The 17,287-nt window shown below is 45.2% G+C and overlaps 1 protein-coding gene across 2 annotated transcripts in view; it reads right to left on the reverse strand.

Moving 5' to 3' along the window:
• The window catches only part of MTO1 (mitochondrial tRNA translation optimization 1), a 36,886-nt gene extending 19,599 nt beyond the window's left edge, over positions 1–17,287 (reverse strand). The window contains exons 1-4 of one of the 2 annotated variants that reach the window (XM_038747866.1): positions 17,115–17,287; positions 7,290–7,489; positions 7,079–7,196; positions 1,236–1,525 (exon numbers count right to left, since the gene is read on the reverse strand). In XM_038747866.1, the coding sequence (XP_038603794.1) occupies positions 1,236–1,525; positions 7,079–7,196; positions 7,290–7,484 (603 nt within the window). In that variant the 5' untranslated portion in view covers positions 7,485–7,489; positions 17,115–17,287. Of the gene's footprint in view, positions 1–1,235; positions 1,526–7,078; positions 7,197–7,289; positions 7,490–17,114 lie in introns of those variants that run through there. The other variant, XM_038747856.1, reaches the window with a different exon arrangement.

The following is a 17,287-nucleotide window of genomic DNA, read 5'->3' on the forward strand; positions in this document are numbered from 1 at the left end:
AAGTTCTTATTTCTAAATAAAGTGATAAATTTGACCTTTGGTAAAAATCAAAAATGAATTCAGGTAACAATCTGATAGACTACTAGATGACTTGAAACATTCATGGTAGTCTGTCTCCCTTTTCACTTCCACCTCCTGTTCTATTCCCTTACCTCTTCCATGGTTTGGTCTCTATGTTCTTCGCTGCTTCTGCAATCCAAATCTCACCTGTGCTTCCATTCTTATTTTCTCCTGGCCCCTTCCTCATTCTGTCCTCTTCCTCTGAACTTCTCTTTTCTCCTGTTCCTCTTCCAGTTTGTGCTGGATCAGTCTCTCTCTCTTTCCCCCTCCCTGCCACCTTCTTTTCCCTCCCTATGTCACCTCTCCCCTCACTTTCTCTTCCAACCATTAGTCTTCTCTCAACACTTCCCTCCCAGTTACTTCTCACCCCTGAACCACGCTAAGGCGGTCACCTGACTACTTGTTTTTTGTTGTCTGTCTCTCCCCTCTAGACTGTAAGCCTGTTGTTAGGTAGGGACCGTCTCTATATGTTGCCAATTTGTACTTCCCAACCCCTTAGTACAGTACTCGGCATACAGTAAGCACTCAATAAATACGACTGAATGAATGAATGAAAGGCTGAAAACAGGATACAAGCATCTCCAGGTCCTCTGTCCAACCTTGGGAAGGGTAGGAATTTGGAGGACTTCAAGTGGGCTCCCAGGGGCAAAACAAGGATCAGATATTGAATCAAGGCACCCCCTTGCTCGCCCGCAGCCCATTCTGCACAACGTTTCCAGTCACCTTCCACTCCTTTCCCACACCAGCTGGACTCCTGGTCTCTGGAGCCTTGGCAAAACTCTGGGCAGGTCCCGAGTCATTTGGGTCCGGTTGGATCAGCACAAATTCCAACCTAGCTGCCCTCAGATAGCTCCCGGTTCTGTTTCACCTGTGGTCGGGCCTGAACCACCCTAGAACTAGCCAGGCGCTATCTAGTCCCAGGCAATTTGTGGCTCTGCTGTCTCCTGCCCGTGAACCAGGCCCCTCGAAAGGGTACCTGTGATCAGGACTTTATGATCCTCACAGCCATTCACATCACCCGGGCTCCCAACACCTATGGCCAGCAGCCCCTTCTATTTCCCCTCTTCAGGGTGTGTCTAAAGAGTATTATATAAATATGCTTCAAGACAAGATTACTTCTCTACGTAAGGTTCCGACTGACAAAGCCATCAACGAAACTTTAGGAACGGTCTTACCTGAATCCAGACCTTCTCACTGAGGAAACTGAATGGCACAGGTGGGTTGTCAGGTGTGTTTTTGTTCAGGATGCTGAAATTCACAGAATCCTTGGCAATTCGGGGTGGCGTTCCTGTCTTCAGTCTCCCCAACGCAAACCCCAGTTCCTCCAGAGTCTGAGCCAGCCCAACAGAGGGCTGATCCCCTAAACGTCCTGCTGGATGCTCTTCCAATCCGATTAGGACCATCCCCCGCAAAAATGTGCCGGTAGTGAGGATTACGCTTTCGGCAGGCACTTGGCTTCCATCAGCTAGGGACAAAAAAGAAAAGAAAAACTTAACTCCTTGTAGGCAGTCATTACCACTCTATTTATTTTGTTAATGACGTGCATTTAACTTTAATTCTATTTGTTCTGACAACTTGACACCTGTCCACGTGTTTTGTTTTGTTGTCTGTCTCCCCCTTCTAGACTGTGAACCCGTTGTTGGGTAGGGACCATCTCTATGTGCTGCCAACTTGTACTTCCCAAGCACTTAGTACAGTGCTCTGCACACGGTAAGCGCTCAATAAATACGATTGAATGAATGAATGAATGAATTACCAGAAAGGAAGCTAGAGTGGGGGATCTTGACTTAAATTCCTGCATTTACACTACTCTGAAAAGACAATGCAGCCCCTATGTATAGAAAGGGTTCCTGAGATCACTCTGGGAATGAGAGGGCAGTGAATCTTATACCTCTATGTAGTAAGCTGGTTGGATCTATAATTAACTTTAGGGTCCGAGAACCCTTCGGCAGATTCAATGGGGAAAAGATAAGGTGGTTTTGATAAGGGGAAACCATTTTTCACTAATCTAATTTGGTTCTATGAAGGGGGGCAAAAAGCATGCAAACAAAGGGGAGATAAGTGGACACAGGGACGTTCAAAAGGCCTTTGACAAGGTTCCCATGGAAGACTTTTAAAAAAGGCACGTTTGTATGAGAATAAGGAAAATGTTTGGACATAGCTGTGAGACATTCATTCATTCAAGCGTATTTATTGAGCGCTTACTGTTTGCAGAGCACTGTACTAAGTGCTTGGGAAATACAAGCTGGCAACATATAGAGACGGTCCCTACCCAACAACGGGCTCACAGTCTAGAAGGGGGAGACAGACAACAAAACAAAACAGGTGGACAGGTGTCAAGTCATCAGAATAAACAGAAATGAAGCTAGATGCACAACATTAACAAAATAGAATAGTAAATATGTACAAGTAAAATAAATAGAGTAATAAATCTGTACAAACATATATACAGGTGCCGTGGGGAGGGGAAGGAGGTAGGGCGGGGGCGATGGGGAGGAGGAGAGGAAAAAGGGGGCTCAGTCTGAAACAGTCTGACAGTCAGACAGAAACAAATAGCTATTTTCTATGGGGAGAAGGGTAAATAAGTTGAAAAAAAGGGAAGGCAGGGAAATCTCCAGTCGGTAAATGGCGCTAAGTTCTTCTGGGTGGTGATGTTATGTTGATGGGGCTAAACTGAGTAAGATGAGTAAATGAAAGGGAAAAAATACAGGAAAGGGGGAAAAAACCTACAACTACACGCTGTAGGGCTCTGTTGGTGGCTTAGAAAAGAGATCTCAACGTCACAGATAGATGATTTCTCAAATCAGTCTCTTAAACAAGGGTAGTTAGTATAATTTCAGGCATCATCAGGAAGGGAACAGAAAACCAAATAAAAATCAGTTTGCCAGCTTTCAAAACCAGGGACAGTTTGCACTGGAATACTGTGAACAGCTCTGGTTACTGTTTGAGCTCCTTGTGGGCAGGGAAAAGTGCACTGCACGTAGGAGCCTCATAAATATATTGTTATATATATCGTTACACTTATTAAGAACTCTCCAGTCTGGAAAGACTGACGATGGGGAAGGGACAAAATTAAATTTGACAAACTCCTGACGGGTGTGCCATCGTCAATGTAGAATTATTGCCCCCCAAAACCTGCAATCCCAGGACCAGGGAGTGCCCACCTGAAGGTGTCGGGTTCAAGTCAAAGAGGAAGAATCCCTTTCTTACATAGGGGATGGTAATCAATCAGTAGATTGCACTTGTTGAGCGCTGTATGTCCAGAGCACTGTACTAAGCACTTAGGAGAATACAATATAACGGAGCTGTAGATACATTCCCTGTTACAATGAGCTTACAGTGTAGAAGGGGAGACAGACATTAATAAAAAGAAATTATGGATCACTTTCAATAATCCCGGCTCCACCACATATCTGCTGTGTGACACTGGGCAAATCCCTTCACTCCTCTATGCTTCCGTTACCTCATCTGTACAATGGGGATGAAGGCTGAGAGCCCCACGTGGGATGGGGACTGTGTCCAACCTGATTACCTTGTACCTACCCCAGTGCTTAGAACAGTGCTTGACACGTAGTGGGCACTTAAATACCACAATTATTATTAACAGCTTCAAGAGTGGTTTGTACTAATTCATTGATTTACTTTATTATCAAAGTAAGGGATATTAGAGGGCTTGCAAGCGTCTAAAGAGAATCACAGGTGATGGGTACATGGTAGGTGTGTATTAGAGGGAAAATTTAGGGGACTTTAGGGATACCATAATGATAAATTGGAAGTCAAACGACAAACTCGTGCCTTCGACACTGCCCTCTGAACTGACCTCCCTCGCACCCCACTCCCTCCGATCTCCTACCACCGGCCCGCAGCCCTGCATCACCTCCGCAGTCCCTTCCTCTGCTCCATGAAAGGGTTGTGGAGGAAATCCAGACACCAGGCTGATCTCCAACTCCTCCTCCTCACCTGCTACAGTCCTGCCCTCTCCTCCGCCCAGCAACGCTTCTTCTCCATCCTTATCGACTACCATGTCCATTGCCCAGGCTAGCTGTTTCACACTTTTAACTCCCTCCTTACACTCCCTGTCCTCTTGCCTCTCCCCACCTTCTGCCCCTAATTGTCACATACTTCATTACTAAAATTGGTTTCCCTAAAATCTCCACTGCCACTCTCCCATCTTTTCCAGAAGTATCTAAAGAGATCTCCTGCCTCCTTTCAAAATCTACCCCCTCCATCCGCACCTCCAATCCCATCCCTTCATACTACCACACCTGCCCCCTCCTTTCTTCCTTCCCTGACCTCAATCCTCGACCGCTCACTTTTTCAATGGCTCCTTCCCCACTACTTTCACACATGCCCACGTATCCCCTACCCTAAAAAAATCCGCCTTGACATCAGGGCATCCTCTGGTTATCACCCCATCTCCCTTATGATACCTCTCCAAAGACTTCGAGAGCATTGTCTATACCTATTGTCTCAACTTCTTCTTCAACACTCTCCTGGACTCCCTCCAATCTGGCTTCTGTCCTCTACTCCTCGGCTTGCTCTAAGGCCACCAATGACTTCCTCCTTGCCAATCCAAAGGACTCTACTCCATCCCAATCTTCCTTGTCCTCTCAACTGCCTCCAACACTGTGAACCACCCCCTTCTCCTGGAAACATTATCCAACCTTGGCTTCACTCACATTGTCCTCTCCTCGCCGTAAGCCCTCAGTAAATAGGATTGAATGAATGAAAGAATGGTTCTCCTCCTACCTCTCTTGACTGCTCCTTCTCAGTCTCTTTTACAGATTTCTCTCCTGCCTCTCAACCCCTAATTGTGGGAGTCCCTTGAGGCTCAGATCTGGGTCCCCTGCTATTCTCCATTTACCCCATTCCCTTGAGAAAATCATTCCCTCCCACAGCTTCAACTACCATCTCTATGGAGATGATTCCTAAATCTACCCTCACTCTTCTGCAGTCCTGCATTTCCTCCTGCCTTCGGGATATTTCTTCTTTATGAGCTGCCAGCCCCTCAATCTTAACATGTCCAAAACAGAACTCCAAATCTTTCCACCCAGACCTTGTCTTTCTGGACTTTAATAACAATTACATTGTGGCATTTGTTAAGTGCTTGTTATATTCCAAGCACTGTACTAAGCACTGGGGTAGATACAACATAGGCAGGTTGGACAGAGTCATTGTCCCACATGGGGCTTGCAATCATCAATCGTATTTATTGAGCGCTTACTGTGTGCAGAGCACTGTACTAAGCGCTTGGGAAGTACAAATTGGCAACATATAGAGACAGTCCCTACCCAACAGTGGGCTCACAGTCTAATTCTTTCATTGCAATCTAAGAGACAGGAAGAACACGTACTGAATCCTCATCTTACAGATGAAGGGGTACAGGGAATCTGCATGGCCTAGCGCATACAGCATGGGTCTGGGAATCAGAAGGACCTGGGTTCTAATTCCGGCTCCACCATTTATCTGCTGTGTGACCTTAGGGAAGTCACTTAACTTCTCGGTGCCTCAGTTACCTCATCTGTAAAATGGGGATTATGACTTGAGCCCCATGTAGGATATGGGCTGTGCCCAATCTGATAGCTTGTATCTAACCCAGGGCTTAGTATAGTGCCTGGCATGTACTAAGCACTTAACAAATACCATAAAAAAATGAGGAGACAGGCACAGAGAGTTAAGTGACTTGCCTAAGGACACACAGTAGGCAAGTGACAGAGCTGGGATTAGAACCCAGATCCCGATTCCCAGGCCCATGCTCTTTTCATTAGGCCATGCTGCTTCTCTTTCCCACTTTCACATCACCGTCGAAAACACCGCTATCCTCCCTATCTCAAAAGCCCATAATGTTGGCATTATCCTCATCCTCATCAATCATCATCATCAATCGTATTTATTGAGCGCTTACTATGTGCAGAGCACTGTACTAAGCGCTTGGGAAGTCCAAATTGGCAACATATAGAGACAGTCCCTACCCAACAGTGGGCTCACAGTCTAAAAGAACTCATCTCTCTCATTCCACCCACATCAGTCACCAAATCACGTCGGTTCTACCTTCGCAACATCGCCAAAATCTGCCCTTTCCTCTCCAACCATACCGCTACCATGTTAATCCAAGCACTTATTCTACCCTGCCTTGATTACTGTATCAGACTCCTTGCTGACCTCCCTGCCACTCCAATCCATACTTCTCTCTGCTGCCCAGGTCCATTTTCTAAAAAAATGTTCTGGCCTTGTTTCCCCACGCCTCAGAAATCTCCAGCGGCTGCCCATCCATCTCTGCATCAAATAGGAACTCCTTACCATCGGTTTAAAAGCACTCGATCGGCTCTGCCACTCCTACCATATCTCAATGATCGCCTACCTCAACCCAGCCTACGCACCTCTACTGCCAACTGTGCTTCAATCTTTTCTCTTACTGCTGACCCCCTGCCTACACCCTCTCTCCGGCCTGTACCTCCTTCTTCCTTGATACGTGACAGACCACCACTCTCCCCACTTTCAAAGCCCTCCTACAATCACAGCCTCTCCAAGAGGCCTTCCCTGACTAAACCCTCTTTTCCCCCCACTCACCCTCTCTTTTGCATCACCTATGTAATCCATACCGCCTAAGCGCTTGATATTCACCCCACCCTCAGCCCCACAGCACTTATGCACACATCCTGACCCTCTGCCATTTCCTCTACCTGTAATTTATTTTAATGTCTGCCTCCCATTCAAGACTGTAAGCTCCTATGGGCAGGGATCCTCTCTACCAACTCTATATTGTACTCTCCCAAGTATCACTTCTCTATGTCGTTTATCTTCTTTCACAGAGAGTACCGAATTTCGTTCTCTAGAAAGGGGAAAGATTCTGAATAAGTTAAGTTTTACACAATCTCAAGTTTTCAAGCCAACCAGCATCTCTCTCTCTTCCCTAAGCCAGGCCACAATCCTACGCCATTAACATTTCTTAATAACCCAGTTTCGGAAGTTGGATTAGTGTGCTTTCGGGGTTTCACAACCGGTACTTGGTACAAACCCAAAACGACCCCACTGACGCGGCATTTTCCCGGATAACCGGAGTCTGGTTTTGTCAGGATAAGATCCTCCACGGATGCTTCTTGAACGGTCAGCAACGGGGTGTTCAGGATTTCCCTCTACCAAGAGAGAAAGGATGGGTGAAGAACGTCAGCCAGATTCCCTCCTTTGTATTTCCCTCTCGCAACGAGAGGCACGGACATTTTCCCTACCTGCATATTCTGCTTGTAGAGTTTCCTGTCGATCTGGGCTCTGAGACCCCACACGGCTGGGCCTTTCCGCCTATTCAGTACTTTGTAATGGACCCCAGACTGGTCACAAATCCGACAACAGAGACCGTCCAGGGCGTCGACCTCCCTCATTAGATGGCCCTTCCCAATGCCTCCAAAAGAGGGATTGCATGACATCTGACCTGGAGGAAAAAAAAAAAAGACATTTTGCCCCATTGGGTAAATCCACCTGAAACTCACAGACCAGTAATGAAAAGATAATGGCATCCAACTCAATCAATAGTATCTATCAGCTGCTTACTATGCGCAGAGCACTGTATTAAGCCCTTGGAATGGGATCCCGAGGCTCTACATGCACTAGAGCGTACATGATGCTAGTCTAGGAACACAAAAGGCATAAAGCGTTTTAAATTTTCATAAAACCTCAGGTAACCCAAGATGCTAACCTTTTAGACTGTGAGCCCACTGTTGGGTAGGGACTGTCTCTGTATGTTGCCAACTTGTACTTCCCAAGCGCTTAGTACAGTGCTCTGCACACAGTAAGTGCTCCATAAATACGATTGATTGATTGATTGATTAAGGCCCTACTGAGAGCTCACCTCCTCCAGGAGGCCTTCCCAGACTGAGCCCCCTCCTTCCTCTCCCCCTCTCCACGCCCCCCGTCTTACCTCCTTCCCTTCCCCACAGCACCTGTATATATGTATATATGTTTGTACATATTTTTTACTCTATTTATTTATTTGTTTTACTTGTACTTATCTATTCCATTTATTTTATTTTGTTAACATGTTTGGTTTTGTTCTCCGTCTCCCCCTTCTAGACTGAGAGCCCACTGTTGGGTAGGGACTGTCTCTATATGTCGCCAACTTGTACTTCCTAAGCGCTTAGTACAGTGCTCTGCACACGGTAAGCGCTCAATAAATACGATTGATTGGTTGATTGAACCCATGACCTCTGGCTCAGTGGAAAGAGCCCGGGCTTTGGAGTCGGAGGTCATGGGTTCAAACCCCGGCTCTGCCAATTGTCAGCTGTGTGACTTTGGGCAAGTCACTTCACTTCTCTGTGCCTCAGTTACCTCATCTGTAAAACGGGGATTGACTGTGAGCCCCCCGAGGGGCAACCTGATCACCTTGTATCCCCCACAGCGCTTAGAACAGTGCTTTGCACATAGCAAGCGCTTAATAAATGCCATTATTATTCTGGAGAAGCAGCATGGCTCAGTGGAAAAGAGCCCGGGCTTGGGAGTCGGAGGTCATGGGTTCAAATCCCGGCTCCGCCAACTGTCAGCTGTGTGACTTGGGGCAAGTCGCTTCGCTTCTCTGGGCCTCAGTTCCCTCATCTGCAAAATGGGGATGAAGACTGTGAGCCCCCCCGTGGGACAACCTGATTACCTTGTAGCCTCCCCAGCGCTTAGGACAGTGCTTTGCACATAGTAAGCGCTTAATAAACGCTATCTATATATAAGTGGGAAGCTAACTGCCAAAATGAAAACTACAAGCCTGGAGCACCTTCACAAATGCCAGGGTTGAATTACACCCACTCACGCCACTCTCAAATAATTTTCCCTCCTGCGTCCCCAATAGTCCCGAGGCAGGGCCGAAACGCTGGAGCGGGATGGACAGACTGTGACTGTGAGCCCACTGGTGGGTAGGGACTGTCTCTATATGTTGCCAATTTGTACTTCCCAAGCGCTTAGTCCAGTGCTCTGCACATAGTAAGCGCTCAATAAATACGATTGATGATGATGATGATGATGACAGGAGCTGGGGCTGCAGCCCGGGGACCCCAAGAACTCTGGGGCAATGGCTCCTCCCTCCCCTGCTTTCACATCCCACCCCAAAGAACCTTACCTTTGGGGTGGGGTGGTAAAATCAGAGCAATAATAACAATGATAATGGCATTTGTTAAGCAAATTATTATGTGTCAAGTCCTGTTCTAAGCGCTGGGGTACATACAAGTTCATCAGGTTGCACCCAATCCCCATAAGCGCTCAATAAATACGACTGACTGATTGATTGATCCAGCAGCGTGGCTCAGTGGAAAGAGCCCGGGCTTTGGAGTCAGAGGTCATCATCATCATCAATCGTATTTATTGACCGCTTACTATGTGCAGAGCACTGTACTAAGCGCTTGGGAAGTACAAATTGGCAACATATAGAGACAGTCCCTACCCAACAGTGGGCTCACAGTCTAAAAGGGGGAGACGGAGAACAAAACCAAACATACTAACGAAGGTCATGGGTTCAAATCCCGCTCGGCCAATCGCCCGCTGTGTGACTTTGGGCAGGTCATTGAACTTCTCTGGGCCTCAGCTACCTCACTGGAGGGCTGTTTTGAATTCTCACTACTGTTTTGTGTCGTCACTGAAAGAGGGACGTTGTTTCTTACTGCTAATCCTATCACTGCCTCCTTGAGACTTTGAAACTTCTGGAAGCTGGTCTGTGCCATGTGCCGTGTCTTTATCCTCCAGCGTAGCTCGGTGGAAAGAGCACAATGGGGATTAAGACTGTGGGCCCCCATGGGACAACCTGATCGCCCTGTAACCTCCCCAGCGCTTAGAACAGTGCTTTGCACACAGTAAGCGCTTAATAAATGCTATTATTATTCATATTATCCTGCACGGGGCTCACAGTCTAAGTAGGAGGGAGAACAGGTATTGAAGCCCCATTTGACAGCTGGGGAGACACAGAAAAGCGAAGTGACTTGCCCAAGGTCACACAGCAGGCATGCTAAATGGCTCGGGGGAAACAGCCTGGGTTTTGGAGTCAGAGGTCATGGGTTCAAATCCCGGCTCTGCCAATTGTCAGCTGTGTGACTTCGGGCAAGTCACTTAACTTCTCTGTGCCTCAGTTACCTCATCTGTAAAATGGGGATTGAGACTGCGAGCCACCTGTGGGACAACCTGATCACCCTGTAACCTCCCCGGCGCTTAGAACTGTGCTTTGCACATAGTAAGCGCTTAATAAATGCCATTATTATTATGCTTCTTCCAGGGGCACTCCAGACAGCAGGCAGCACCTGGTATTTAGTTGATTGATTGATTGATTGATTGATTTAGTCATGCATTTCGTTAGACTACTTGGAGTCAACGGTAAAGGGAAGGGCCATTTTTATAAGTTGAAAGTACAGAGTGTTAGAGCAACAGGACTAGGGATACACTGACATTACATTTTAGAGAAGCAGCGTGGCTCAGTGGAAAGAGCCCGGGCTCTGGAGCCAGAGGTCATGGGTTCGAGTCCCGGCTCCACCACATGTCTGCTGTGCGACCTTGGGCAAGTCACTTAACTTCTCGGAGCCTCAGTTACCTCATCTGTAACATGGGGATGATGACTGTAAGCCCCCCCCGTGGGACAACCTGATCACCTTGTATCCCCCCCAGCGCTTAGAACAGTGCTTTGCACATAGTAAGCGCTTAACAAATGCCATTATTATTATTATTTCTAGACTGTGAGCCCACTGTTGGGTAGGGACTGCCTCTATATGTTGCCAGTTTGTACTTCCCAAGCGCTTAGTACAGTGCTCGGCACACAGTAAGCGCTCGATAAATACGACTGACTGATTGATTGATGTGGCAGAGCTGGGATTAGAACCCAGGTCCTCTCACTTCCAGGCCCGGGCTCTTTCCACTAGACCGCACCGCTCCTAAAATCCTGCCTTTTCCGACATCTGGGCGATTGGGCAGCTGGTGCCTATTGCGCTTGGGAAGCGGCCCTGAAGAGGCAGCGGGAAAGTCAGGGCTAAGGCGATGATATATTAATAATAATTACGGTATGTGTTAAGTGCTTTCTATGTGCCAGGCACTTACTAAGCTCTGGGGTACATATGAGCCGATCAGGTCGGACACAGTCCCTGTCCCACGCGGGGCTCACAGTGTTCACCCCCATTTTACAGATGAGGTAACTGAGGCCCAGAGAAGTGAAAGGGTTTGCCCACGGCCACACGGCAGGCAAATGGTCTGAGGTGAGCTCTCCTATTGAGACCTCACCTCCTCCAAGAGGCCTTCCCAGACTGAACCCCTTTTTTCCTCTCCTCCTCCCCACCCACCCTGCCCTACCTCCTTCCCCTCCTCACAGCACCTGTATATATGTTTGTACATTCATTCAGTCGTATTTATTGAGCGCTTACTGTGCAGAGCACTGTACTAAGTGCTTGGGAATCAATCAATCAATCGTATTTATTGAGCGCTTACTATGTGCAGAGCACTGTACTAAGCGCTTGGGAAGTACAAATTGGCAACATATAGAGACAGTCCCTACCCAACAGTGGGCTCACAGTCTAAAGCGCTTGGGAAGTACAAGTTGGCAACATAATAATAATAATAATGGCATTTATTAAGCGCTTACTATGTGCAAAGCACTGTTCTAAGCGCTGGTGAGGTTACAAGGTGATCAGGTTGTCCCATGGGGGGCTCACAGTCTTCTTCCCCATTTTACAGATGAGGTCACTGAGGCCCAGAGAAGTGAAATGACTTGCCCAAAGTCACACAGCTGACAAGCGGTGGAGCGGGGATTTGAACCCATGACCTTTGACCCCCACTGACCTTTGACTTTCCACTGAGCCATGCTGCTTCTCTAACATATAGAGGACGGTCCCTACCCAACAGCGGGCTCACAGTCTAGGTATTTATTACTCCATTTATTTTACTTGTACCTATTTACTATTCTATTTATTTTGTTAATGACGTGCATTCGGCTTTAATTCTATTTCTTCTGACGACTTGACACCTGTCCACACGTTTCGTTGTCTGTCCCCCCCTTCTAGACTGTGAGCCCATTGTTGGGTAGGGACCGTCTCTCTGTTGCCAACTTGGACTTCCCAAGCGCTTAGTACATCATCATCATCATCAATCGTATTTATTGAGCGCTTACTGTGTGCAGAGCACTGGACTAAGCGCTTGGGAAGGACAAGTTGGCAACATATAGAGACGGTCCCTACCCAACAGTGGGCTCACAATCTAGAAGGGGGAGACGGAGAACAAAACCAAACATACTAACAAAATAAAATAAATAGAATAGATATGTACAAGTAACATAAATAGAGTAATCACTCAATCAATCGTATTTATTGAGCGCTTACTGGGTGCAGAGCACTGTACTAAGCGCTTGGGAAGGACAAGTTGGCAACATATAGAGACGGTCCCTACCCAACAGTGGGCTCACAGTCTAGAAGGAGGAGACAGAGAACAAAACCAAACATACTAACAAAATGAAATAAATAGAATAGATAAGTACAAGTAAAATAAATAAATACATAGAGTAATCAATCAATCAATCATACTTATTGAGCGCTTACTGTGTGCAGAGCACTGTACTAAGCGCTTGGGAAGGACAAGTTGGCAACATAGACGGTCCCTACCCCACAGTGGGCTCACAGTCTAGAAGGGGAACAAAAGCAAACATATTAACAAAAAGAAATAAATACAATAGATAAGTACAAGTAAAATAAATAAATAAATACATGGAGTAATCAATCAATCGTACCGATTGAGCGCTTACTGTGTGCAGAGCACTGGACTGAGCGCTTGGGCAGTACAAATTGGCAACTTATAGAGACAGTCCCTGCCCCACAGTGGGCTCACAGTCTAGAAGGGGAACAAAACCAAACACATTAACAAAATGAAATAAATACAATAGATAAGCACAAGTAAAATAAATACAGAGTAATCAATCAATCAATCGCACTTATTGAGCGCTTACTGTGTGCAGAGCACTGTACTAAGCGCTTGGGCAGTCCAAATTGGCAACATATAGAGACAGTCCCTACCCCACAGTGGGCTCACAGTCTAGGAGGGGAACAAAACCAAACACATTAACAAAATGAAATAAATACAATAGATAAGTACAAGTAAAATAAACACATAGAGTAATCAATCAATCGTACTTATTGAGTGCTTACTGTGTGCAGAGCACTGGACTAAGCGCTTGGGAAGGACAAGTTGGCAACATATACAGATGGTCCCTACCCAACAGTGGGCTCACAGTCTAGAAGGGGAACAAAACCAAACATATTAACAGAATGAAATCAATAGGATAGATATGTACAAGAGTAATAAATATGCACAAACAGTGCTCTGCACACAGTAATCAATCAATCAATCATATTTATTGAGCACTTACTATGTGCAGAGCACTGTACTAAGCGCTTGGGAAGTCCAAATTGGCAACATATAGAGACGGTCCCTACCCAACAGTGGGCTCACAGTCTAAAAGGGTGAGGCAGAGAAAAAAAAAACCAAAAAAAAAAAAAACCCAAACACACTAACAAAATAAAGTAAATAGAATAGATATGTACAGGTAAAATAGAGTAATAAATATGTACAAACATATATACACATATACATATATATATAAGCGCTCAGTAAATACGATTGACTGATCGATTGTACAAGAGTAATAAATCTGCACAAACAGTGCTCTGCACACAGTAAGCGCTCAGTAAATACGATTGATTGATTGAGTTATTGTACAAGAGTAATATGCACAAACAGTGCTCTGCACACAGTAAGCGCTCCGTAAATACGATTGATCGACTGATCATCATCATCATCATCAATCGTATTTATTGAGCGCTTACTATGTGCAGAGCACTGTACTAACGCTTGGGAAGTACAAATTGGCAACATATAGAGACGGTCCCTACCCAACAGTGGGCTCACAGTCTAAAAGGGGGAGGCAGAGGAAAAAAGAAAACAAAACCAAACATACTAACAAAATAAAATAGAATAGATATGTACAAGTAAAATAGAGTAATAAACATGTACAAACATATATACACATATACATATATATAAGCGCTCAGTAAATACGATTGATTGATCGACTGTACAAGAGTAATAAATCTGCACAAACAGTGCTCTGCACCCAGTCAGCGCTCAGTAAATACGATTGATTGAGTGATTGTACAAGAGTAATAAATATGCACAAACAGTGCTCTGCACACAGTAAGCGCTCGGTAAATACGATTGATCGATTGAACATCATCATCAATCGTATTTATTGAGCGCTTACTATGTGCAGAGCACTGTACTAAGCGCTTGGGAAGTACAAATTGGCAACAAAGAGAGACGGTCCCTACCCAACAGTGGGCTCACAGTCTGAAAGGGGGAGACAGAGAACAAAACCAAACATACTAACAAAATAAAATAAATAGAATAGATATGTACAAGTAAAATAGAGTAATAAATATGTACAAACATATATACACATATACATAAATATATAAGCGCTCAGTAAATACGATTGATTGATCGATTGTACAAGAGTAATAAATCTGCACAAACAGTGCTCTGCACACAGTAAGCGCTCCGTAAATACGATTGATCCGATTGATCATCATCATCAATCGTATTTATTGAGCGCTTACTATGTGCAGAGCACTGGACTAAGCGCTTGGGAAGTACAAATTGGCAACACATAGAGACAGTCCCTACCCAAGAGTGGGCTCACAGTCTAAAAGGGGGAGACGGAGAACAAAACCAAACATACTAACAAAATAAAATAAATAGAATAGATATGCACAAGTAAAATAAATAGAGTAATAAATATGTACAAACATATATACACATATACATATATATATAAGCGCTCAGTAAATACGACTGATTGATCGATTGTACAAGAGTAATAAATCTGCACAAACAGTGCTCTGCACACAGTAAGCGCTCAGTAAATACGATTGATTGATTGAGTGATTGTACGAGAGTAATAAATATGCACAAACAGTGTTCTGCACACAGTCAGCGCTCCGTAAATACGATTGATCGATTGATCATCATCAATCGTATTTATTGAGCGCTTACTATGTGCAGAGCACCGTACTAAGCGCTTGGGAAGTCCAAATTGGCAACATATAGAGACGGTCCCTACCCAACAGTGGGCTCACAGTCTAAAAGGGGGAGACAGAGGAAAAAACAAAACAAAACCAAACATACTAACAAAATAAAATACAATAGATATGTACAAGTAAAAGAGTAATAAATATGTACAAACATATATACACATATACATATATATATAAGCGCTCAGTAAATACGATTGATTGATCGATTGTACAAGAGTAATAAATCTGCACAAACAGTGCTCTGCACACAGTCAGCGCTCAGTAAATACGATTGATTCATTGATTGATTGATTGTACAAGAGTAATAAATATGCACAAACAGTGCTCTGCACCCAGTCAGTGCTCCGTAAATACGATTGATCGATTGATCATCACCATCAATCGTATTTATTGAGCGCTTACTATGTGCAGAGCACCGTACTAAGCGCTTGGGAAGTACAAATTGGCAACATATAGAGACGGTCCCGACCCAACAGTGGGCTCACGGTCTAAAAGGGGGAGACGGAGAACAAAACCAAACATACTAACAAAATAAAATAAATAGAATAGATATGTACAAGTAAAATAGAGTAATAAATATGTACAAACATATATACACATATACATATATATATAAGCGCTCAGTAAATACGATTGATTGATCGACTGTACAAGAGTAATAAATCTGCACAAACAGTGCTCTGCACACAGTAAGCGCTCAGTAAATACGACTGATCGATTGATCATCATCATCATCATCAATCGTATTTATTGAGCGCTTACTATGTGCAGAGCACTGGACTAAGCGCTTGGGAAGCACAAATTGGCAACATATAGAGACAGTCCCTACCCAACAGTGGGCTCACAGTCTAAGAGGGGGAGACGGAGAACAAAACCAAACCTACTAACAAAATAAAATAAATAGAATAGATATGTACAAGTAAAATAGAGTAATAAATATGTACAAACATATATACACATATACATATATATATAAGCGCTCAGTAAATACGATTGATTGATCGATTGTACAAGAGTAATAAATCTGCACAAACAGTGCTCTGCACACAGTAAGCGCTCAGTAAATACGACTGATCGATTGATCATCATCATCATCATCAATCGTATTTATTGAGCGCTTACTATGTGCAGAGCACTGGACTAAGCGCTTGGGAAGCACAAATTGGCAACATATAGAGACAGTCCCTACCCAACAGTGGGCTCACAGTCTAAGAGGGGGAGACGGAGAACAAAACCAAACATACTAACAAAATAAAATAAATAGAATAGATATGTACAAGTAACATAAATAGAGTAATCACTCAATCAATCATATTTATTGAGCGCTTACTGGGTGCAGAGCACTGTACTAAGCGCTTGGGAAGGCCAAGTTGGCAACATATAGAGACGGTCCCTGCCCAACAGTGGGCTCACAGTCTAGAAGGGGGAGACGGAGAACAAAACCAAACATATTAACAAAATGAAATAAATACAATAGATAAGTACAAGTAAAATAAATAAATACATAGAGTAATCAATCAATCGTATTTATTGAGCGCTTACTGCGTGCAGAGCACTGGACTAGGCGCTTGGGAAGCACAAGTTGGCAACATCTAGAGCCGGTCCCTACCCAGCAGTGGGCTCACAGTCTAAGAGGGGGAGACGGAGAACAAAACCAAACATACTAACAAAATAAAATAAATAGAATAGATATGCACAAGTAAAATGAATAGAGTAATAAATATGTACATACACATATACAGGTGCTGTGGGGAAGGGAAGGAGGTAAGATGAGGGGGATGGAGAGGGGGAGAGGAAGGAAGGGGCTCAGTGTGGGAAGGCCTCCTGGAGGAGGTGAGCTCGCAGCAGGGCCTTGAAGGGAGGAAGAGAGCTAGCTTGGCGGGTGGGCAGAGGGAGGGCATTCCAGGCCCGGGGAATCGATTGATTGATTGATTGATTGATTGGTGTGGGTGAGTCCCCAGGCCTCACCCAGGGTGTCGTTGCGGTGTGTGAGCAGCAGGGTGGGCGAGCCGGTCCTGGCGGCGGCGGCGGCGGCCTCGGCGCCCGCATGGCCCCCGCCGACCACCACCACGCGGTACGGGCCGCCCCCCGACCGGCGGAACGGCCGGACACCGATTCCACACACAACCACCGGCACACGG

This window comes from Tachyglossus aculeatus, chromosome 1, assembly GCF_015852505.1.
Source record: "Tachyglossus aculeatus isolate mTacAcu1 chromosome 1, mTacAcu1.pri, whole genome shotgun sequence".
NCBI lineage: Eukaryota > Metazoa > Chordata > Mammalia > Monotremata > Tachyglossidae > Tachyglossus > Tachyglossus aculeatus.